This window comes from Tamandua tetradactyla, chromosome 5, assembly GCF_023851605.1.
Source record: "Tamandua tetradactyla isolate mTamTet1 chromosome 5, mTamTet1.pri, whole genome shotgun sequence".
Taxonomy (NCBI): Eukaryota; Metazoa; Chordata; class Mammalia; order Pilosa; family Myrmecophagidae; genus Tamandua; species Tamandua tetradactyla.
The window spans coordinates 12,317,577-12,343,222 of NC_135331.1; the positions used below are offsets into that span (position 1 = coordinate 12,317,577).

The 25,646-nt window shown below is 39.4% G+C and overlaps 1 protein-coding gene and 1 pseudogene across 1 annotated transcript in view; one reads left to right on the forward strand and one right to left on the reverse strand.

Annotated features, from left to right (window-relative positions):
- The window catches only part of ACAD10 (acyl-CoA dehydrogenase family member 10), a 66,567-nt gene that overhangs the window by 8,914 nt on the left and 32,007 nt on the right, over positions 1–25,646 (forward strand). The window contains 6 exon segments of the mRNA XM_077159877.1: positions 256–404; positions 1,977–2,171; positions 4,058–4,216; positions 19,431–19,590; positions 20,862–21,003; positions 24,215–24,283. Of these exon segments, the coding sequence (XP_077015992.1) occupies positions 256–404; positions 1,977–2,171; positions 4,058–4,216; positions 19,431–19,590; positions 20,862–21,003; positions 24,215–24,283 (874 nt within the window).
- On the reverse strand, positions 17,656–18,600 carry LOC143682129 (putative E3 ubiquitin-protein ligase TRIML2 pseudogene; annotated as a pseudogene).

Below are 25,646 nucleotides of genomic sequence, written 5' to 3' on the forward strand. Positions count from 1 at the left end.
TGCCAGGACACATAATGCAGTGTCCAGAGACATCTCAAGGAAGTGTTAAGGACCTCTGCTTAGCAGCAGTGTCCTCTCAGCCACACACTTTAGTATGACTATGGCTTTGGATGTATCAGGCTGAAATATTCCATTTCCTGAATTTCCCTGAATTCCCACTAGAACCCACCCTGCCACAGTGATGTCACAGGAACTTCCTTAACCCCAGCCATTTGTCAGCCATATTTCACTTATTATATATTTCATTTCCTATAGAATGGGAGGTGCAGAATCACATCCCTTCCGGAACTATACTGAAGGCCTTGATGGTGGGTGGGGAAAATGGACCCTGGATGGAATTTATGAGAGGAAAGATAACAACAGAGGATTTCTTACAAGAATTTGGGAGACTGTGCTCTGCAATGGTGAGCAATAAGCACTCCTGTATTGCTGTATGATTCTTCCTGCCTTGAGAAGTGGGTGTAGTACTAATAATCTATTAAGTTGGTTAAACTGCAAATAAAGAAGTAAAACCCTAATAGCCCATTACACATTTTAAAGCTATTTCTCCTATCCCTAGCTACTCAATTTTAGCTCCCATATATGAATAAACAAACATATTCTTTACTAAGCCCTTCTAGCAGATATTGTTCATCTGAGATCTAGGAGCCATCTGCAGGATCAGATAATCAAATCAAATGCCTACCTAAAGCAATAATAATGTTGACAATTTCTCAATATATGCTAGGCTTTTACATATATGAACACATGCAACCCTCACAATCACCCTTCTAAAATATAAAGCAGTATCATAAACCTTGATAACATGATGCTAAGTGAAAGTATCCGGTCACAAAAAAAACCACGTTATTTGATTCCATTTATAGGAAACATCCAGAATAGGCAAATCCATACAGACAGAAAGATTAGTGGTTATCTAGGGCTGGGGGTGTTGGAGAGAAATGGGAGTGGCTGCTAATTTTTTTAGGGTGATGAAAATGTTCTAAAATCAAATGTGATGATGGTTCCTCATTCTGAATATACTAAAAGCCACTAAATTGTACAGTTTAAATGGGTCAATTGTACAGTATGTAAATTATATCTCCGTAAAGCCATTATAAAAATATATAATAGTAAACTAGCTTTAGCAAATTTCAAAACATGACAAAATACGAGTCTTCAAAATCCACATGGATTCGATTTTAAAATAAAAAATTGCTCAGAAATTGAAGTTCTTTAATGTGATCCTGAGGCAATAAAGAAATTTTTAAATTCCTTCTGGATTGTTACAAATCAGATTACATTTACTTAATATACTTTTAGAGTTTAGTAAGTTCTCTGTGGTGTTTTTTTTAAATTGGCAATCCATGAGAGAAAAAAAGACTGCACTTAATTGGTATAATGATATAAGGAGCTCTATTCCCTAATTATTGTATCTCTAATTCTAAGTCACTTTTAAAATTTTACCTACAAAGTTCAAAACTAGGGCTGAGGGGGCAGTAAGCCAATGGCCTGTGCTGTACAACCAGGCAGCAGTAGGAAGCTGTGAAGAAATTGTTTTTCTGTGATTTGTACTCTTTTTAAAAAATTTTTTTTATTAATTTTAAAATTAAAAAAATGACAACAAAGAAACAAACATTCTTAACATGTGATCATTCTGTTCTACATATATAATCAGTAATTCACAATATCACTTAGTTGCATATTCATCTTCATGATCATTTTTAGAACATTTGCATCAATTCAGAAAAAGAAATAAAAAGACAACAGAAAAAAATTCATACATACCATACCCCTTACCCCTCCCTTTCATTGATCACTAGCATTTCAATCTAAATTTATTTTAACATTTGTTCCCCCTATTATTTATTTGTATTCCATATGTTTTACTCGTCTGATGATAAGGTAGATAAAAAGGAGCATCAGACACAAGGTTTTCACAATGTGATTTGTACTCTTAATGATGACTGGTTCTGTTCTCCCGCCCCCATTGCCAGGCGAAGACCTCTGTGGCAGTGGACTCGTTCTTCTCTCTGCTGACGTGTGAACAAGTGGCAAAGCCGTTCCCAGTGATGACTGAGGCCATAACTCGGATTCGGGCAAAAGGCCTTCAGACTGCAGTCTTGACCAATAACTTTTATCTTCCCAATGGGAAAAGCTTTTTGCCCCTGGACCTGAAACAGTTTGATGTGGTAAGCTTCAGGTGATTCCCAGCTATCGAAGCAGGGTCTCTGTCATTCTGTCATGTTGGATTAGAAGGATGCTTCCCTCTGCCCATTCATCCACAGGTCCCCAGATCAGTGCAACTGGGAAACATCTCATCAAATATACTGAGAGTCCTGATAACCTCTAGAATTCATGGGGTGGGAGTTTTTCTGTTAATGTCAGTGTTGCATATTTCATTAGCCTGTTTTTTTCCATCCTTAGGAAGGGTACTTTGGATTCTAGAAAGTGGCATGTTCCTTGTACCCTAGGCCTAGATTATTCTATTCCTTTTGGACCTAATTGAACCAGGGAGATTAAAGTAAAGGTTTTCAATTCTGGTTACACATCAGCATGACCTGCAGGTTTACAAGGTACAGATGCCCAGGCTTCTTTCCCTGGAGATTTCAGATGAGTCAGCCTGGGTGGGATGTGGGCCTGTGTATTTCTGAAAAGCTCCACAGATGATTCTGATAGGCATTTGGGGTGAAAACCCCTGAGATGTAAAAGATCTTTCTGTAAAAGATCCTTGATAAATTAAAAATGTTCTTATTCACTCTATATTTGGACAAATAGTGACCTTGTCCCACTGTTCTTGGTTTGACAAGAAGGTAACGAAACCTTAAATAGGTTAATATTGTCATGTGCAAAATAGAACTAAAAGAGAAGCCAGGGATCTGATCAAGCTTAAATCTTAAGAAAAATTTTCCCTTCCTCAAAATGTAATCCACCTTGTGAGAGGCCCTGTGTCTCCTTGTCAGAACTTGGCTCTGTGCCCCGGAGTTCACTCCTCTGTCTTGTCCTTTGTCTCTACTAGTATAGCTGTGCTGCTTTCCTCCACCATGATACACTGATTGCCTTCTCTGCTATCCACTGTTGACATTTTTGTGAGGAGGAGCTTCTTTAGCTCACTCAGATCCTCAGGAGACAAGGGAAAAAAGGATAGAGGTGGGCATCTGTTAATGTGCCGACCTTGGATCATTCCAAGAGTGAGTCAGGCTTTCGTTCAGTTCTTAGGGCAGACCAGGGGGTATGGCTGTCTGAGCCCACCCTAAAGGAGAAAAAGCCCTGGGGACCACGTGAGAGGGGATTTCCAGTGGGTTGCCAGATCAGAGCTAGCCTGCTGCTGTGACAGACTTTTCAGGGTGCTCCTGAGTCCCCAGCAAACCTCCCTGGTTCCAATTGGATACATGGCTGCAGCAAGGCTGTCAAGATGCAGGAGCTCTTAGTGTGAAAGGACAGTAGTGTCTGTTGCTGACTGCTGACAATCTCTGCAAGTCAGTCTCCTGTGGGATTTAGCTGTCTAAACTATAGAGGGTTTTGTTTTGTTTTGTATTTTTGTTTTTTTTTAACTCTAAAATGCGGACATTAAGGTCATATTTATTTTTGTATCAGTAAACAGTGCCTTCTTTCTGAAAAAAAAAAAAGGTGACATACTTCCCATAAAACTGAGATGTGTAGCTTTTCTTCTGGTCTGTGTAGCCACAATATCTAACACTACCAAATGCTTTGTCATTTTGGAATTCATTTCAGCTTCCCAGCAACCACTGAGATAGGTAAGGCAGCTACTCTTATTTCCATTTTACAGGTGATAAGACTTAGACCTGTTGTGGCTTGGCTATTTGCAGAAAGTCACAGGATCTGAAGCAGAACATGGGTTTTCTGAGTTTGCCCCAAATCACTCAAATTAAAAAGGCAACAGTCTTGTTGTAAAATTGAGGGTTAATTAGGTTCACATAGTGCTCTTGAGTTATTACTTGGTTTAACAACCTCAACGGTCCTCCTCTGCCCTTCTTTTAAAAAAATATACCGCCATGCATATTCTGGAGATCCACCTCTCAGGGACATTCATCTCTTGTTCCTGTCCCTCCCCCAGATTGTGGAATCCTGCCTAGAGGGGGTCTGTAAGCCAGACCCCAGGATATACAAATTGTGCCTGGAGCAGCTCGGCGTGCAGCCCTCCGAGTCCATCTTTCTTGATGACCTTGGATCGAATCTAAAAGCAGCGGCCAGCCTTGGAATTCACACCGTGAAGGTAACAGTCATCTAAAAGTCCCTGTTTACTGAACTGTATACCAACACTAGGGTAAGTGTTTCTCCATAGTCCTTTAACGTTCATGGTTGTATTCTTTAATAGTTTTCCCCTCATGTGGCCATAGCCCCTCTCATTTTATTAATTATGAAATATCTGTGATTAGCTGCTTATGTTTTCAGGGGGAGGCAAGACAGATCAAATGTGGTAAGAAGGCAGTTTGAGAAAAGAGATAAATAAGATGGTGAAGGCAGATTTAAGACATTTAGGGTGGCATTCAGACTTCTGGCTACATGGGCTACCCCATATTCATGGCTGTGAAGCATGGTAAGCCATATGAGAGGAGTCTTGGTCCAGCTCTATATGTTTGAGTTTTCATTATTAAGTTGATGGGTCTTTAAGACTGGGTAACTGTGATGCCACAATCTTATTCATTCATCAGTTGACAGACACTTGGGTTGTTTCCGTCTTTTGGTAATTGTGAATAGTGCTTTCATGAACATTGGTGTGTAAATGTCTGTTCATGTCCTTGCTTTTAGTTCTTTTGTAGTAATGGGATTGCCAGATCATATTGAAGTTTATACTTAGCTTCCTGAAGAACTGCCAAATTGCTTTCCAGAGTAACTGCACCATTCGTATTCCCACCAGCAGTGAATAAGTATTCCTGTTTTCCACATCCTTTCTAACATTTGTAGTGTTGTTTTGCTTTTTTTTCTTTGTTTTTAAATCTTTTTTTTTTAATTAATAAAACCAATCAACATACAAACACGAACATTCTTAACGTATGAACATTCCATACTTGGTGTGCAATCAATGACTCACAATGTCATCACATAGTTGTATATTCATCACCATGATCATTTCTTAGAAGTGTTGTTTTTTGATGATGGCCACACAAGTAGGTGTGAAACAATATCTCACTGAGGTTTTTTTTTTTTTAAATCTTTTTTTTAATTTATTTATTCATTAAAAAAAACAAAATAAAACAACATACATAATCAGTAATTCACAATATCATCACTTAGTTGCATATTCATCATTTCTTAGAACATTTGCATTAATTCAGAAAAATAAAACGAACACAGGAAAGAAAAGAAAAAAAAAAAGATTATACCTACCATACCCCTTACCCCTTGCTTTCATTGATCACTAGCATTAAAACTAAATTTATTTTAGCATTTGTTCCTCCTATTATTTATTTTTATTCCATATGTGCCACTCCTTTGTTGACAAGGTAGATAAAAGGAGCATCAGACACAAGGTTTTCACAGTCACACAGTCACATTGTGACAGCTGTATCATTATTCAATCATCTTCAGTAAACATGGCTACTGGAACACAGCTCTACATTTTCAGGCAGTTCCCTCCAGCCTCTCCATTACATCTTGAATAACAAGGTGATATCTACTTAATGTGTAAGGAGAACCTCCAGGATAACCTCTCGACTCTGTTTGGAATCTCTCAGCCATTGACACTTTGTCTCTCACTGAGGTTTTGATTTGCATTTCCCTCATGGCTAGATGTTGAGCATCTTTTCATGTGCTTTTCAGCCCTTTGTGTTTCCTTTTTGGAAAAATGTCTATCCATGTTTTTTGGGCTCTCTTTTTATTGTTGAGTTGTAGGCTTTCTTTATATATTCTGGATATTACACCCTGTGCTGGTTTGACTCTGTGGTGGACCCCAGAAAAGCCATGCTCTTTAATCCTCATTCAAAATTGGTGGGTGGCAGATGTGGCCTCTCTCTCCAGCCAACATGACGAGCAGTCTCACCACCCTCCCCCTCTCTGCGTGGGACATGACTCCCAGGGGTATGGACCTTCCTGGCAATGTGGAACAAATATCCTGGAATGAGCTGAGACTCAGCATCAAAGGACTGAGAAAAACCCTAGAATGAGCTGAGAATTAACATCAAGGGATTGAGAGAACCTTCTCGACCAAAAGGGGGAAGAGTAAAATGAGACAAAGTGTGTCAATGGCTGAGAGATTCCCAACAGAGTCGAGAGGTTATCCTGGAGGTTATTCTTACGCATTAAGTAGATATCACCTTGTTGTTCAAGATCTAGTGGAGAGGCTGGAGGGAACTGCCTGAAAATGTAGAGCTGTGTTCCAGTAGCCATGTTTCTTGATGATGACTGAATAATGATACAGCTTTCACAATGTGACTCTGTGAATGTGAAAACCTTGTGTCTGATGCTCCTTTTAGCTACTATATCAACAGAAGAGTAGAACATGTGGAATAAAAATAAATAATGGGGGAACAAATGTTAAAATAAATTCAGTTTGAAATAGTGGTAAATGAAAGCTAGGGGTAAGGGGTATGGTACGTATAGTTTTTTTTTTCTCTATTATCATTTTATTTCTTTCTCTGTTGTCCTTTTATTTCTTTTTCTAAATCAATGCAAATGTACTAAGAAATGATGAATATGCAACTATGTGATGATATTAAGAATTACTGATTGTATATGTAGAATGGAATGATATCTAAATGTTTTGTTTGTTAATTTTTTTTAATTAATAAAAAGAAGTTAAAAAAAAATTAGTGGGTGGTAGCATTTTGATTGTTTCCATGAAGATGTGACCCACCCAGTTGTGAGTGGTAACTTTTGATTAGATGATTTCCATGGAGGTGAGTCTCCACCCACTGAAGGTAGAGTTGCTTACTGGAATCCTTTAAAAAAGGAAACATTTTGGAGAGAGTCCCTTTTTGGTTGAGCCACGAGAAAGCCAGCAGACACCACCATGTTTGCCATGTGCCCTTCCAGCTGAGAGAGAAACGTTGAATGTCGTCGGCCTTCTTGAACCAAGGTATCTTTCCCCGGATGACTTAAATTGGACTTTAAATAGACTTGTTTTAATTGGGACATTTTCTCGGCCTTAGAACTGTAAACTAGCAACTTATTAAATTCCCCTTTTTAAAAGCCATTCTGTTTCTGGTATGTTGCATTCCAGCAGCTAGCAAACTAGAACACACCCTTATCAGGGATGTGATTTCCAAGTATTTTCTTCTATTGATTAGGCTATCTTTTTACCTTAGTTTTGAGGAGGGTCCCATTTACCTAATTATTCTTTTATTGCTTGTGCTTTGGGTGTCTAGTCTAAGAAACTTCTGCCTAGAACAAGAACTTGCAGATGCTTACCTACATTTTCTTTTAGGGGTTTTATGACACTGGTTCTTTTTTTACTATTTTTATTGGAATATCTTCATGCACCATACAGTCCATTCAAAGTATACAATCAGTGACTCACAATATCATCACATAGTTATGTATTCATCATTATGATAATTTTAGAACATTTGCATTACTCCAAAAAAAGAAATAAAAAGACAAAAGAAAAAACCCAAAAATCACATACCCCTCCCTCACATTGACCACTAGTATTGTAGTCTACCCAATTTATTTTAACCTCTTATCCCCCCTATTATTTATTTCTTTTTTGTTCTTATTTTTTGACTCATCTGTCCATACCCTGGATAAAGGGAACATCAGACAATGTTTTCACAATCACATGGCCACACTGTAAAAGCTATATAGTTGAACAGTCTTCTTCAAGAATCAAGTCTACTGGAATGCATTTTAACAGTTCCAGGTACTTCCCTCTAACCACTCCAATAGACCATAAACTAAAAAGGGATATCTATATAATGCATAAGAATAATATCCAGGAAAGCCTCTCAGCACTGTTTGAAATCTCTAAGCCACTGAAACGTTATTTTGTCTCATTTCTCCCTTTCTCCTTTTGGTCAAAAAGGTTTTCTCAATCTCTTGATGCTGGGTCCTGGGTCATCCCTGGGAGTCATGTCCTATATGCCAGGGAGATTTACACCCCTAGGAGATAGGTCCCACAAAGGGGCGAGGGTAGTGATTTCACTGACCAAGTTGTTGTGTTTTTTTTTGACCAAATTGTTTTAAGAAAGAGGCCACATCTGAGTAACAAAAGAGGTTCTCTGGGGGGTGATTCTTAGGTGCCTACCTAAGAATTACAGGTAGGCTTAGCTTCTCCTTTGCAGGAATAAGATCTATAGGGGCAAGCCCCAAGATTGAGGGCTCAGCCTATTGAATTGTTTGTCTCCACTGCATGCGAAAATATCAGGAATTCCCCAGATGGGGAAATTTAATATTTCCTCCTTACTCCCTAGTTCTCTAAGGGAACATTGCAAATACTTTTTTACTCTCTGCCCAAATTTTTCTGGGATGTATCAGGGCATCATACTAACTTGTACAAACAAATAAGATATCATGCCCTATTCAAGATTCCATGTAATTATGGTGTTTGAACAAACTGACCATAGAAGTTAAATTAGATAATGTGCTACCAAAAGTATAAATTTGCACAAAATAAACATCTCTTACTTTGGTCTCACACAGGAGTTGAAGTTTTAAACTATACACCATATCATCCTTTATCCTGTATTCTGATTTACCTTAGCCCTAGCCAAATCAGCTTCATTCATATCTCTAGTTGAAGTCTGATCGCTTTCTCAACTTTTTTAACAGTTGCTATGTTCTAGTTTGCTAGCTGCCAGAATGCAATATACCAGAAACAGAATGGCTTTTAAAAGGGGGAATTTAATAAGTTGCTAGTTTATAGTTCTAAAGCTGAGAAAATGTCCCAATTAAAACAAGTCTATAGAAATGTCCAATCAAAGGCATCCATCCAGGAAAAGATACCTTGGTTCAAGAAGGCCAGTGAAGTTCAGAGTTTCTCTCTCAGCTGGAAGGGCACATGGTGAACACAGCGTCATCTGCTAGCTTTCTCTCCTGGCTTCAGGTTTCATGAAGCTCCCCGGGAGATGTTTTCCTTCTTCATCTCCAAAGGCTGCTGGCTCTCGGACTCTCTGCTTCATGGTGCTGCAGCATTCTCTGCTTTCTCTAAATCTCTCATTCTCCAAAATGTTTCCTCTTTTATAGGGCTTCAGAAACTAATCGAGACCCACCCAAATGGGTGGAGACACATGTTCCCTAATCCAGTTTACACCTCCAGGGAAATGATCTAATTACAGATTCAAACATACAGTATTGAACAGGGATTATTCTGCCTTTACGAAATGGGATTTTGATTAAAACATGGCTTTTCTAGGGGACATACATCCTTTCAAACCAGCACATTCCACCCTCTGGGCCCTAAAAAAGTTTTTCCCATATACAAAATACATTAATTTCATAACAATATCAGAAATCCTTAAACCATTTTAGTAGCAATACACATGAAATACAAAGTTAGAAATGTATAAATGCCTATCAAAGTTAGTTACAGGCATAGTCTGTTCTAAGGCAAAATTATCCTCTGTCTCTGGACCTATAAAAACTCAAAACAAGTTATTTGCTGCCAACATACAAAGGAGGAACAGTCATAGGATTCATATACCCATTTCCATAAGGAGGAAGGAACACAGGGTTCACTGGACCCATACAGTTTCGAAAACCTGCAGGGCAAAGTCCGCTCGATTTTAAAGTCTAAGAGTCATTTATCTTCGGGGCTGGCTTCTGAAAGCGGCAGTCCCACCCTTTCCAAGGGGCTACACAGAGGCCTGCCTCTCTCCAAAGGCAACCTTGAGGGATATTGGGGAGACCACCTTTTTCTCGGCTCCACCCTGTCCAAGCATCGGGGCCGCACCCAGACTCTCTGCCATCTCTGGGGCACATACTCAACCCCTCCATGTGGTGGAAGCCAGGCTCTTCCCAACCCCCAAGGAATGTGTTTCACCCTCTCCAAGGCTTGAGACGGCATGACTCTTCCACTGCAATGAAGTAGAAGGCCCTTCCTCTGCCTTTGGGGCAAACTCACCCTCTCCACGGGCTTGAATGGGTCTGCTCTCGGGCAGGAGGCTCCTTGACTTCAGACCTTAGCCTCCACGGCATTGCTTCTGAAGTTATTTTTCCTCCAATGTATCCCTTCTCTGAACCCCCAGTCCAGACTGGCAGCGGCTCTGTTTATACAGGTCCCACAGCACTCTCGTTGGCTATCTATGCAGTAGCCTTGGATCATGCCCATCAGACATAAAAAGGAGTTTCCACAAATCCGTGGATAACTCCACGTCCAATCCTGGCTTTCTCTGAAAGGGTTGCTTGGTTCTACATTTGGCCAAATCTTCATGTGGGGCACTATTCTCTGGGGTCTCCCTTCCTGGCAGCCCAGAATTTTCCAGAACATCAATTTCTGGTTTCTTAGTACCCAAGAGTTCAGTTCTCAGCTTATCTCTTTCCTGTAGCATTTCAGTGTAAGCGGTGAGGAGAAACCAGGCTGCACTTTCGACATTTAATTTGGAGATCTCTTCTGCTAAATATCCAAGTTCATGGCTTTTAAAATCAGCCTTCCAGCCAAAGCCATTTGTCAACTTTGCCAGATTATCTGCTATTTTAAAACAAGGATCGCCTTCCTTCCAATCTGCAACAGCACACACCTCATTTCTGTCTAGAGCCTGGTTAGAGGTATCTTTAGAGTTCACATTTCTACCAAGATTCTCTTCAGAGCATTCCAGGCATTCTCTATCAAGGTCCTCACAACTTTTTTTTATCTACCTTATGGACAGATGAGTAAAACATACGGAATAAAAATAAATAATAGGGGGAACAAATGTTAAAATAAATTTAGTAGATTGAAATGCTAGTGATCAATGCAAGGGAGGGGTAAGGGGTAAGGTATGTATGAATTTTTCTCTGTTGTCTTTTTCTTTCTTTTTCTAATTGATGCAGATGTTCTAAGAAATGATCCTGATGATGAATATGCAACCATGTGATGATACTGTGAATTACTGATTGTAGAATGGAATGATCATATGTTAAGAATGTTTGTGTTTGTTTGTTGTTATATTTAAAAAAAAGAATGCTGTAAAGTTTATAGCAGCATTATTTACAGTTGCCAAGAGATGGAAACAACCCAAATGCCCATCAACAGCTAAGTGGCTAAAGAAGCTGTGGTATATACATACAATGGAATGTTACGCAGCTGTAAAACAGAATACAGTCATAAAGCATATAACAACGTGGATAAACCTTGGGGACATTATGCTGAGTAAGATTAGCCAGAAACAAAAGGACAAATACTGTACAGTCTCACTGATAGGAACTAACATTAATGAATGAACTTGGAGAATTTCAGTTAAGAACAGAGGTTATCAGGAGATAGAAATAGGGTAGAGACTGGGTAATTGGAGCTGAAGGGATACAGATTGTGCAGCAGGACTGAGTGTAAAAATTCAGAAATGGATAGCACAATACTACCTGATTGTAACACAATAATATAAGTATACTGAATGAAGGTGAATGTGAGAATGATAGAGAGAGGAGGGCTGGGGGCACATATGAAACCAGAAGGAAAGATAGACGATAAAGACTGAGATGGTATAATCTAGGAATTCCTAGAGTGTACAATGATAGTGACTAAATATACAAATTTAAAAATGTTTTTGCATGAAGAAGAACAAAAGAATGTCATTATTGCAGGGTGTTGAAAATAGATGGTCATTCATATTTTAAAACTTAAAAAAAAAAAAAGAATCAGGTCTGCTGGGATACAGTTTGACAGTTCTGTATGCTTCACTCTGGCCACTCTAACACACCATGGACTGAAAGGGGATATCTGTATAATGCATAAGAATAACCTACAGGATAACCTGTTGAGTCTCAGCCAATGAAACTTTATTTTGTTTCATTTCCCTCTTCCCACTTCTGATCAAGACAGCTTTTTCAATCCCATGATGCTAGGTCCCGGCTTATCCGGGAGTTCTATCCCACATTACCAGGGAGATTTATACCCCTGGGAGTCATGTCCCATGGAAGGGGACATGCTGAGTTGGCTTAGAGAGAGAGGCCATATATGAGCAACAAAAGAGGTTCTCTGGGCATAATTATAAGTAGGCTTAGCTTCTCCTTTGCAGGAATAAGTTTCATAGGGGTGAACCCCAAGATCAAGGGCTCAGACTATTGAATTGGTTGTTTCTGGTGCTTGCAAGCATATCAGATGGGGAAGATTAATATTTCCTCCCTTCTCCCCAGTCTCCCAAGGGGACTTTGCAAATATTTTTATTCTCTGCCCAAATTACTCTGGGATATATCGGGGTCTCACACTAACCTGTACAAACCAACAAGATCTCACTCCATATTCAAGAGTACAACTAATTATAATATTCAAATACCTGACCATACAAGTTAAATTAGTGCTGCCCCAAATATAAATTTTGTACCAAATAAACATCTCTCCCTTTAGTCTTACATAGAAGTTGAAGTTTTAAGATATGGACGATATCATCCTTTACCCTGTATTCTGATTTACCTTAGTCCTGTCCAGATCAGTTACATTCCTATCTCTAGTCGGAGTCTGATCACTTTTCAGTTTTTTTAACCAGTTGGTGTATGAGGTTAATGCTAACTTTCTTAACTTCAGTGCTCTAAAATTGAGTCTCAGGTGCCATATAAATACCCAAAGTTTCAGGGAATGAGCAGGTTATACATAAATAGCTCAGTCTTTCAGAATTTAGAAATAACAGTTAAAACTCTGGAATAGATGTGACTGTTATAAGAGCTTACAATCTAGGAACCCTTACCACAGGCCCCAGCCTGATAACCTATGCTCTCAACTTCAATTCTCTTGAGTTTGTATATTATAGTTATCCATCTGAGTGAGGCATGATAATATTTGTCTTTTTGTTTCTGACATTTCATTCAACATACTGTCCTCAAGGTTCATTGGCCCAGTTGCATGTCTCACAATTTTATTTCTTTTTGAAGCTGCTCAGTAGTCTGTTGTATGTGTACATCACGGTTCTCAGTTCTCCCTTCCATTCCTCGGTTCTCAGTTCTCCCTTCCATTCCTCGGTCATTGTACCCTTAGGCCACCTCCATCCATTGCAAATTGCGACCACTATCACCATAAACACCAGTGTTTGAGTGTCCCCACTCTCAGTGCCTAGAGGCAGTCCCACCTGTGGCCTCCTGTGGAACCACCACACTGCCCTCTGGAGGGGCTGCACCTGTCAGCTTCCCTGCCAACACTGAATAGGTATATCTCTTTCTCCACATTTTCTCTAGCACCTGTTTCTCTCTGTTCTTTTTTAAACAGTTTTATTTGCACATCATAAAATCAACCTATGCCTTTACCACTATAATCTACATGAAGACATTTCCTTTTCTTCTGCGAAGAGTCCATAACCCTCCCCCATATCTGCTGCTTGCTGATGTTTAGTTTTGGCAAAATGCCTTTGTTACATTCAGTGGAAGCATTTTACAATGTTACTGTTGACTATGGACCCTAGCTTGCATTGACTGTATTTTTTCCAGTATACCATCCCATTTTCAACACCTTGCAGTGTTGACATTCATTTGTTCTCCCCCATGCAAAAATGTGTTTATATTCATACATTTAATCCCCACCATTGTCCACTCTGGTGATTCTTAAGTTATACCATCTCAGTCTCTATATTCTATCTTTCTTTCCAGTGTCATATGTGCCCCCAACCCTTGTCCCTCAACCATATTCACGTTCAGCTTCATTCAGTGGACTTGTATTATTGTACTACAATCAGATAGTATTATGCTATTCATTTCTGAATCTTTACAATTTGTCCTGTGTACACTGTGTATTCCTTCAGCACCAAATGCCCAATTTCTACCATCTTTTCATCTCCTAATAACCAGTGTTCTTGACTCATACTCTAAAAGTTCACTCATTAATATTAGCTCATATTAGTGAGACCATACAATATGTGTCCTTTTGTTTCTGGCTAATTTAACTCAGCATAATGTCCTCAAGGTTCATCCACGTTGTTACATGCTTTATGACTTTATTCTTACAGCTGCATAATATTCCATTGTATGTATATACCACAGCTTTGTTTAGCCACTTATCCGTTGATGGACATCTGGGCTGTTTCCATCTCCTGGCAGTTGTAAATAATGTCACTATAAACATGAGTCTGAAAATGTCTGTTTGTGTTCTTGCCTTCAGTTTCTCTAAATATATACCTAGTTTTGGGATTGCTGGATCATATGGCAGTTCTATACTTAGCTTCCTAAGGGACTGCCAAACTGTCTTCCAGAGTAGTTGCACCATTTTATATTCCCACTGTCAGGTTTTAGACGGTAGCCGACTGAGAAATCAGAGAAACTGAGTCCGAGTTTAAAATTTTATTGTCCCATGGCGAGGTTCCCGGTTCCGGGTGCTCAGGGTGCGGGCCGGGGAAGTCATACCCCCCTAGGAGCAGAGGGGTTAGATATAGGCTAGCTAGTGGGCGGTGCTGGTGATGCCTATGGGGCCTCCTGTGGTAGGTTAGGAGTTTCCCGTGCTTTTGGGCCGGGGGCATAGCTATGGGCTGTGGACGGAGGGCACAGCCACGGGCAGTGTGCAGTGGGGGTCCTTTGTTTGTCAGGGCAGGTCCTGATTGGCTGAGTTTGAACAGCTGTATGTCTGGATGTTCAGTTTTAGTTCGGGAGGGGGCCTTCCAGCCAAAGGCTACCGGACCAGGCCTTATACCCACCACCAGTGGATAAGTGTACCTCCTTCTCCACTTCCTCTTCCACACTCCAATCTGCTCTTGAGTTCTTCTAGAATATTTTTAATTTCTGTAATGTGATCTTCAGCTCTGTTTCATTCCTTTTCATAATTTCCATCTCTCCGGATATTCTTTTTGTGTTCATCTGTCATTTTCCTGATTTCCTTTAATTATTTGTTCAAATTTTCCTTTAGCCCTGAGCATATTTAAGACTATTTTTAAAAAGTCTGTCTGGTATGTTCCAGGTCTGGTCCTCCTCACTGATGGCTTCTAATGCTTTATCTTATCCTTTGCATGGGCCATCTCTTCCTGTTACTTTATGTGTTTTTGTAATCTTTTGTAGCAGCCTGGACATTTGATATATTTTTTTCTGATACCACTGTTTTTATTTTATTAATTTTTAAATTAAAAAAATATATAACAACAAACAAACGCAAACATTCTTAACTTTTGATCATTACATTTTGATATTTAAATGTGTTATTGCTTGAATTTAGATTCTGAGGCATCTATTTCTTAAGCTTATATTCAGCTTGTGTTTTGACAACTTTCTTTGAATTCCAGGACTGAAAACACCACCAAAAAGTACCTTTCCCAGTCTTTGGGTTATTGACCTGGGTAAAGGCTGTCCTTCAGAGCTGATCCATACAATGAGTTTGGAGAATAGCTCTAGGCTAAGGTATAGGGGCCTCCTAATCCTTTCTGTGCATGATTTGTCTTGTTTTAGGCATGCACATGTGGCCCTAGGAATTTCCCTCTTTATAGAGTTCAAATGTCCCTTTTTTCCTAAGGAACAGTTTCCTCACAGTCGCAGACACTGCATGGTGTGTCCTACAGCTGGCAATCCCGTGCCCCAGGCAGCAGGACTTGACTGCTCTCCCACAGCATTCTGTGGCCAGGGCAGTAGGGCACATTCTGAGTCCCTTAGGCCCCCATCAGACAGGTTGAGTCAGACATTCATGTTCCCAGTGTGTGCACAGGGAGGGTGATTCTGCTCTCTCGAAACCAGGCCTAGGGATCCACACTGGGAAAGAGTGGGCCAGCTCTGATCTGAGCTGGTAAGGGGTGGGGAAGGGGCCAGCCTAGGTGCCACAAGATTCTCCTGCTTTTAAGTAGAAAGATGGTCTGCCAATTCTTGCTAGTTGTTCAAAGCTTCTGGGGGTGGAGTGGGGGGGGCAGGTAGAGTCCTGAAGTTTTACTCCACCATACTGATTACTTGATGGGGGCTAGCATGGACTCTTTTTTTTTTTTTAACTTTTTTTTTTCTTTATCAGAGAAGTTTTGGGTTTAAAGAAATCATGTATAAAATATAGGATACACATATACCGTCCCACCACTGACACCTGGCTTTGGTGTGGAAATTTTGTTATAATTTATAATAGTATAGTTATAAAAATGGGCTGTCAACTATAGTCCAGGATTTAACTTAAGGTTTACTGTTTGTGTTGTTTAATTCCATGGATTTTTTAAAATTTTTATTTTTATTCTGTTACCATACATACAATCCAACATTTCTCCTTTTAATCATATTCAGATATATATTTCAGTGCTGTTAATTATGTTCCCAGTGTTGTGTTACCATCACCCTCATACCAAGGCCAGAAAGAGACGCCATAAAAAAAGACAACTATAGACCAGTATCTCCTATGAATACAGATCAAATTCCTCAACAAAATACTAGCAAACAGAATCCAAACGCATATCAAAAGAACCATACACCATGATCAAGGGGATCTACTCTTGGTATGCAAGGGAGGTGCAACAGAAGAAAATCAATTAATGTAATATATCACATTAACAGAATGATGGACAAAACCACATGATATTCTTAACTGAGGCACAAAAGACATTTGCAAAATCCAGCACCCCTTCGTAATAAAAATACTTAGAAAACTAGGAATAGAAGGAAACCTCCTCAACATGACAAAGGGCATACATGAAAAATCCATAACTAATATCCTACTCAATGATGAAAGACTGAAAGTTTCCCTCTAAAATAAGGAACAAGACAAGGATGCCCGTCACCACTGTTATTTGACATTGTACTGGAAGTTGTTGCCAGAACAGTTAGGCAAGAAAAAGAAAAGCATCCAGATTGGTAAGGAAGATGTAAAACATTCCCTGTTTGCATATGGCATGTTCCTATATACAGGAAAGTCACAGAAAATCTACAATACAGCTCCTAGAGCTAATAAATGAATCTGCCAATGTTTTAAGAACTATGTCTAGAGACCTTAACCCAGACCTAAGGACTCTGCAGACCAGATTACATTTCCATTCTATTTTCCCAATCCTATGTTGCATATGCATTTGTTATTCTAATCAGTGTAGAGCCCTGAGTGTAGACTCAGTTTAAATGCAACCTCTTCCACTAAATGGGGATTGGAAGCCACAGGAATGCCGAAGGCTCTGGAGCATTAAACTGGCTTCCAACTCAAATGCAAAAGGTCTTTTATAGAAATGCTTTCATAGAGTCATGCCTTCTGGCCTCTTCTTGGCCTTGGATTTCACACTAAGGCAGACTGAGGGTTAGCAGTCCTACCAGAAAGAGCCTGAATGGTACAGTGGGTGAGACAATCTGAATTCATGCTTTCATTTGGGATAAAAAGAGAAAAGATAGGCCTGAGAGCTCCTTGGAAGACAGGATAAGAGAAATTGTAAATAAGGGTTCTGTCTCACATTGTAGAATGATATGTGCTCATATTCACAGTCTAGGACAACTCCAGTTTTGTGCATTTGCTCTCTCAGGGAAACCCTTTTTTTTTTTTTTTAATATTTTTCAAAACATGCAAACACAAACATTCTTAACATACAAACGTTCCATACATGTTATACAATCAGTGGCTCACAATATCATTACATAGTTCTATATTCATCACCATGATCATTTTTTAGAACATCTGTAACAGTCTAGAAAAAGAAATAAAAAGAAAAACCATACATACCATACCCCTTAACCCTCCCTCTCATTGACCACTGGTATTAGGTAAACCCTTTTTAAAGGAGGAAAGACCCAGAAGATAAAATCACTCCCCATAACGGATCCTGTAATAATTAATCCCAGAAGCTTTGGGTCTGTCACCTTTTTGGTTTGCAGAGTCCTTAGTATATGCCCAACTGCCCCTTTGTAACTTTTTCTACCTGTCTCCCAGTAATGCCTCCGTGAGGGGAAGCTCTCCACACCCAGCACAGTGGCACTGAAGTCAAATCTCTCTGGGTTATCAGGTACATCCTGGAGGACAATTCCAAAACTCACACTTGTCAGATCATCAGAGAAAACTAGAAGGGGATGAGCTGTTTCAGGATCCAAAGTTATGTGTCTTTGGAATACTCTCAGCATTCCACTCACACTTGTTATTTGGCCAAAATTCAGGTTTGTGATATGGGCAGGCTCTATGCACTGAAGCAGTAGTGGCTCCTTTTCAAAGAATATTTTGCATTCTAGAGCAGTGCTAAGGCAGATTCCCTACACTTCTTCTCTAGCTCTGTGGGGATCCTTTGGAAGCTGCTGATCTGTTCAGAGTCTCTGATTTCACTCTCTTCATTTTATTATGTTCTCTCTTCCCAGACTGTTAAGTCTCTGCAGCGTCTCCGGGAACTTCTTTCTCCTCTAGCTCTCTGGAAAACCAGATTAGGTGATTCAGACTGGCTTCTCTCATATTCAGCTTGAATATGCAACCCTGTAGACTCAAGAGGTTCATCTCATTATTTTCATTCACCAACTGGAACCTTATCCTGTATTCAGTCTCAATCTCTCTTTGCAATTATGTTCCTCTCCCTGAAACTGCTGAACTGTATTCCAGTAGCCTTGATTGTTGAAGATGATTGTATAACTATACAGCTTTTACAGCATGACTGTGTGATTGTGAAAACCGTGTGGCTGATGCTTCCTGAATGAATACCATTCCTTCTTGTTCATCAGCCAAAATCCTTTTAGCTACTTCTAGTTTCCCCTTTAATGTGTTTAATAGCTCCTGGAATAACTTCCTGTAATTCACTGTAGCCTCTTCTACTCCATACACCATGTGATTCTGGTGCTCTTGGGACAGGAAACACTTGACACAAATGGTCATCATCAAAAACTAGCTGTGGTGGTTCCAGGTGTTTGACACAGCTGTAATCTTCTGGGATTTTTGCTGTAAATGGGGGCTGAGCCTTTTGCACATCCTGGCACGTGTTGGTAGTTGAAGATAGGGCTGTTTGCTTCTGATGTGGACAGGAGAAAGATTGGCAGGTTTCTTCCATGAGCAGATATATTTGGCAATTGCTGTGTCCACAGTCAAGCACCTGTATGAGCAAAGAGCTCATACAGGCACAGTGATTTGGCTCATTCTAGACTCCTTAAATTAAACAAACCTTTGGGAGCCCATCTTTCTTTGCAATCCTGAGTATTTTCTTTAGGGAAAACAGCTGGACCAAGGAGACTGCAGGGCTTTTGTCTGTTTAGTTGTTTCCTCAGTCTCTCTCTCTCTCTCTCCCCTCTAGCATGGACTCTTAACTGGCATTCTTTCCAGCAGACAGAAAGTTCAATGTACTTGGGAATTAAATGGGAATAGGAAACTCATTTTACTTCTTCCTCCTTAACTGAATATCCTGGTCCAAAATCCCTTCTCAGAGAATGGACTTCTTAGATACTTCCCTCTTAAAACACCCACTTCCTAGAGATCAGACAGGAGGAGAGGTTTGTGTTGACTGACGGTATTTGTTCAGTATTTTCTTTGAATCCAGGTTAATGACCCAGAGACTGCAGTAAAGGAATTAGAAACTCTTTTGGGTTTTACATTGAAAATGGTTATTCCATACACTCGTCCTATGAGGAAGACAACGGAAATTCCAAAAGATTCCTTGGAGAAGTACCTCAAAGACATACTGGGGCCCCAAACCTCAGGTATGTAAGTGTTTTTACTTTAACAACTCTTTCCAAGGCTATGCCTTCAGGCTGGTTCACACTTTCACACCCTGGTAGAATATGCCAGAGACGAGAGGCATTATAGAGAGGAAAACAGCCATTGAACCCAGCCAGTCTGTGTGCTGCTTTCATTGTTGTCTGGGAAGAAGTATTAACCTTCTTTTTTTTGGATCTCCAGAAATGTCCTTGTCCCCTCTTCTGTCTCAGAGTGTGACATGGTTGTGAGAGCCTGGAGACAGCTGTCAAGAAGGAGAGGAAATCAGTGACAGTATATCTATCCTCATGGGCATTGGAGTGTTTCTCATTTTTTCGATGAAGCCTGTTTGTACAGGTGACTTATAAGTTGTAGGATTTTAAAATGTTTGAAGTTGCGTCTGCTTTTCAAAGGTCCCATTCTCATTCTTCCCATTCTACTTCAGAAAAATAGGTGCCTCGTGAGGTTTTACACAAATTTCTACCTGATGCTAAAGCTTTGATTACTCACTTGATCCTTGATAAAGACTTTTTTATTTGTGGACCCTCATGTTATGATGTCTGTCAGTGACTGGGTTGTTGGTAGTACCTCTACAGAGTAGAGGGTCCCTGTCTGACAAGTCAGGCCAAGTCAAGCAAACTCCCATTGCTTTCCTGCTCTTCTACCAAGTTAAACAAAGCTATCTTCAGAGTTCAGTCTCATTATAAAGCTGAGGGTTAATTAGGCTCGCCACAGCCCGGATGTTTCCATAGTGGAGCTACAGAATTCAGCTTAGTTGGGTGGGAAATTGCATCTCATTGACAGAAACTCTGGCTCAAGCTGAAGGCCTCTGTAGATTCCCATTCAGCTGTTATGTCAGTGCCAGGTGTGGTTTGGCCAAGCACAGGATGAAAGATGTACAAGGGCACTTTTCATCCTCAGGCTTAAAGCATTCCATTTGGCAAGATGGGTTGCCATGACTGTGCTTGTGGTTGATAAACAGAACTAATAAGCTTTTCTTCACAGAGCAGGAGTTTACAAGAAGGACAAAACTGGACACCCATATGAAATGAGAAAATTTTTGGATAAATTGAGCATCCTTTGCCACACTAGATTTGAGCTGGTATGGTGTGCCTTGGGCTGTATCACTCTGATACCCAGGGAGGAAGTGCTTTTCTTCCAGTGCATCCCAAATTGGGGATGTTCTGCATCCCAAATGCAGAATTCATAAGAAAAAATGTCTGCCCAGCTGTGTCCTCCAGGTATGGTTTGAGTTTTCTTTGTTTCAAACTTGCAGGTCCTTTGGAACTCTTTCAGTTTGATCACGGGCAGTCAAATCCAACGTATTACATCAGGCTGGCTAACCATCGGCTGGTTCTGAAAAAGAAGCCTCCTGGGAAATTCCTTCCTACTGCCCATGCAGTAGAGAGAGAGTTCAGGTAAATTCTCAAAACCCGGGAGTGCACTCCACCAGCTGTCATCCCCAGTACACAACCTCAGCACTTTGTAGAAGTGCCTTGCAACATTTAAAAATACAGTTCTGAATCTCCAAGTTATTTGACATAAGAGCATAATTGTATTCAGAAGTTTCTTTTCTTTTTTCTCTTTGTAGGAGACTAAACTTTTTTGGAACATCTAGATGAAAAAGGCATTATTGGGATGGATACCTGTTAGTCTTAAAATCAATTTATTAGCGGCACTATAGATAAAATAAGTGTGGCCATGAGTTGATAATTGTTGAAGCTAGGTGATGGCTACATGGAGGTACATTATGCGAGTCTCTTTATTTTATATGTGTTTGAAATTTTCCATAATAAAATTTTCAAAAAATGAATATATTACAACCCATCCCAAATAAAACAGTTTGTTTTGCAAACAGAAATATTGAAACCTAGAAGGCTGAAAAAAAAAAAAAAAGCAGAATCAAATTGCTTGAAGAGTGAGTGGGAAACTTGTGAATAAGCTCCAGAATGTGACATTATCAGGAAGTCTTTTTCTTCCTCTTCCTTCTAACTTACAGCTTATTCCCATGCTCTATAAAAGGCATGTTGCCAAGAATAATAAGGAAAGTGTAATTTCAGTTCCTGGCCCCTCTTTGCTCTCACTGTTTACCATCTCTTCTCTTGACTGTGCATCCTAAAATATGGCTTCTCTGAGTGTTGGGAGGACTGGTGATTGATGATTTAACTTTAGGGGTTCCACTGAGGAGAAAATCCATAGCTATTTCTGATCATTTACATATGTGCCCAGATAATAATATGTGTATACTTATAGGCAGAGACCCTAAAAATGTAAATCCACTGTTTTCCATGCATCCTGCTTGTAAACTCTGAAACCATTTTTAGAGGCACTGAGGAATTCTGGAGTTTTTTGTTTGTCCATCTGATTTTTGTTTCTCCATTCTTACCTAGTATTGGGCAAAAGGAACATTTTTTTATAATTCTTTTTTAATTTCTGCATGCACTAAATTTGTGTGTGTGCGTACGCACATGGGCTAGGAATTGAACCCAGGTCTCCTGCATGGCAGGCAAGAATTCTACCACTGAAATACCCATGCACCTTGTATGTATTATTATTATTATTTTATTATTATTTTTTGCATGGGCAGGCACCGGGAATCAAACCTGGGTCTCCGGCATGGCAGGCAAGAACTCTGCCTGCTGAGCCACCTGGGTCTGCCCTAAGTTAATTTTAAAATTAAAAAGAACAATTTCGTACTATCTGTACCAACAGTTGGGCTGCTTACAAAGGCCTCACAACCTGGATGGTAACCTGAAAACAAGAACAGTGAACAGTCATAAACTGCCCCCTAGGAGTACAAGAAATGTGGCAAGACACCTGCCAGTGATAAAAGGCAACAGTCTATCATGTTCCTGCCCACACTCCTATCATGCTACCTGGGAACACTGACGCAGATGCCCTCACTGTAGTCCAAAGCCACACCGCTGAAACTTGAGAAGCTGCCAAGTGGATTAATTGAAAGAGCAGACACAGGGATATCAAGCCTTATGGCAATTAGACCAGCAGTTTCAGCTACTTGTCATGCACCAACGACTTAAAGACATCACACAGGGGTGCCTACTGTGCTCCTTATGACCACCATGCCAATTACTGCACCAGAAGGCACACATTGGCCAATCACAGGCTCTGGTGATCTTGTGGCAAGTGGCCCCCTTCCACTCTCAGAATGGGCAAGGTATGCATTCACTGCAATACCATGGGACTTCTTAGCTTTTCCAGTGGGGAAAGTTCATTGGAGAGCCACTATACACTGTCTGGAAAAGGTAAAGCACTCTCTACAGGACACCTACACAAATAGACAGTAATTAGGGAACCCCTTCCATCAGACAAATGACCCAAGCATGGGCTATGAACAATGATTTTACTGTGGAGTTTTCATCTACTCGATAACCCCATAGATGCAGACCTTACAGAAAGAATAATGGCCTCGTAAAGGAACAGTTGAAAGATGATTAAAAAAAAAAGAATCCCTACAATAGATTAAAAGGCTGTAGACCCTAACCTGCCTAAGTTCTACACTGCAGGCTGCAGTTGAAACACTAATAACAGGGCTGATGCAAACACTTAAGACTACAAATAATAGGGCCAGCTGTTTTACAGCCTAAAAGGGGGAATAATAATTATTTATTGTTGCTTATGCCTCAGATGTGACAAACAGCACCTTTGGCCTTGGTGCTGGTCTATGCAGCTGCTCTGGTTAGGAATCTTAAGCCCAGGGGGGAAATAGTAGTACCAAAAACATTGTAATACGGCCACAGTTTATGCAAAAAAAGCCTGTTAAATTTTTTTTTATTACCAATCCAGGGCTTCCTATTTCACAGGAACTTTATGTATAACTATGTGGACCCATCTATGCCTAGATTAATGACTGATGTCACAATGGAGGGCTCTCAAGACTTACAAGGGGGGAATATCTGGTATTTAAAACCTCCCCACAATGTCCCTTTGCCTGTACTTTCCTATGTACCAGTGGGCCATATTTAATGGGCTTCCTCTGAAACTGGCAGGGGAAGTGGATAACTGCCTCATTTCTACCAGGTTCTGATATTTTTACTATCAAATTTTTATTCTTACTACTGCCACCTACCAACAACATGAATCAATCTCACAGATATCGTGGAAAGCAAAATAATCCATACACAATAGAGTATATAATGTTTATTACATTTATATGAATTATATGAACAGGGAAAACTAATTGATGGCATTAAAAGTCTGAGTAGTGGTTACCTGGGACAGGAGTTAGGTGGATATTGACTGGGAAGCGGCTTGAGGGAACTTTTTGGGGGTCTTGTAATATTATACATTTTTATCTGTGTAGCAATTATGCATGTATGTACTTAGATAAAAGCTGAATTGTACATTTTGGATTACTATGTTTTATGTGCTTAACTCCATGCCTGTTACACTCCAGTTAAAAAGATAAAAGAATTTTAAAATATTTAATTTATTTGGAATTCAGTCTTGCAATTGGTATGAGAAAGGAAGCTAGCTTTGTGTTTTTCCATAACTATTGTTAACTATGATGGAAATATTTATTAAATTAACCATTATTCATAAAAAAAAACCAATTTCAAGAAAATTTCAGTTCAGTCAACAGTTAGGTTCTTTTTAATTTTTTTCTGGCAGGATAATGAAAGCCCTTGCAAATGCTGGAGTACCTGTCCCTAAAGTTGTTGATTTCTGTGAAGATTCAAGGTAATGTTCCGATTTATTTTTTTCCTTTTCATATTCAAGCTAGAGGAGTGAAAGGCTCATATTCAAGCTAGAGGAGTGAAAGGCTCATATACTAACTGAAATTCCAGTTTGTTAAAGACAAGACAAATGAAATTTGGGTAGGAGACAAAAGAGACCGTATAGCAACCTTTTTTAGGAATTCACAGATCTTTAAGTTATCCTGAAAGATAATGAAATGCCTGCTTTGTGAGAATTGGAAGAGAATTTTTTTTTATATTCTAAAAATATGTATCTATGTAGTTCCATTTTACTTATATTTGTTAAATTTTTATTGTTTTTATTAATTTTTCTTATAGTCTTCCTGAACTTAAAAAAAATGCTTCGTAACAGGCTTTTTGGGTGTGTGTCTTTTTTCTTGTTCTTTTTAATTATGAAAAGTTGGAAAATAATAATATAGAAAAGTTGGAAAAAATACTATAATAAACACATTACTTTTCATCTAGATTAAATATTGTTAGCATTTTGTCACATTTGCTTTCTGTGTGAGTGTGTGTGTATAATATACATATATATGACATTTTTTGGCTGAACCTTATGAAGGAATTTGCAGACAACATGCATTCTGATGAAAAAAGACATTTTGTTTGATAATCCCAGCACCATTACAGCAAAGACAATTAACAATAATTCTATAGTATTCATGTCTAACTCATGTTCAAATTTCCCCAGTTGCCCCAAAATGTGTTTTGTAAGTTTTTTGAGTCAAAATGCAACTTTTTTGAGGAATAAACTGATTTATAGTAATGACTAAAAAATGGGCTAATAACATTTCTGTGGGTCACCTTAATACTAGAGGATGGTATGTGTGCCCTTCATGTCACTGAATAATGACAGGAATAACGTGCTAACAAGAAAGGCTATTTACTAAATTTTCAGTGGAACCAGATCTATGCCAAGCATTCCATATATGTTCACTTCCTTAATTCTTACAACTCTGAGGTAGGTACGTTTCATAGATTAAAAAACAGTTCTATTCACAAAAGCCAAAAAAGGAAAACTACCCACATGTCTATCAATGGAAGAATGGTAAACAAAATGTGGTACATCCATCTACTGGAATATTATTTAGTTAAAATGGCAATGAAGTATAAATAACATGCTTCAGTGTGGATGAACTTTGAAATAATTTTGCTGGGTGAAAAGAGCCAGACACAAATGGTCACACATCATATGATTCCATTATTTGAAATGTCCAAGATAGGTAAATCCATAGAGAAAGAAACAAGATCGGTGTTTCTAATGATTCACCAATGAATCAGGGTGAATCACTGATTTGATTGGGAATGATTTCTTTATGTGTATGGGGTTTCTTTTTTAGGGTGAT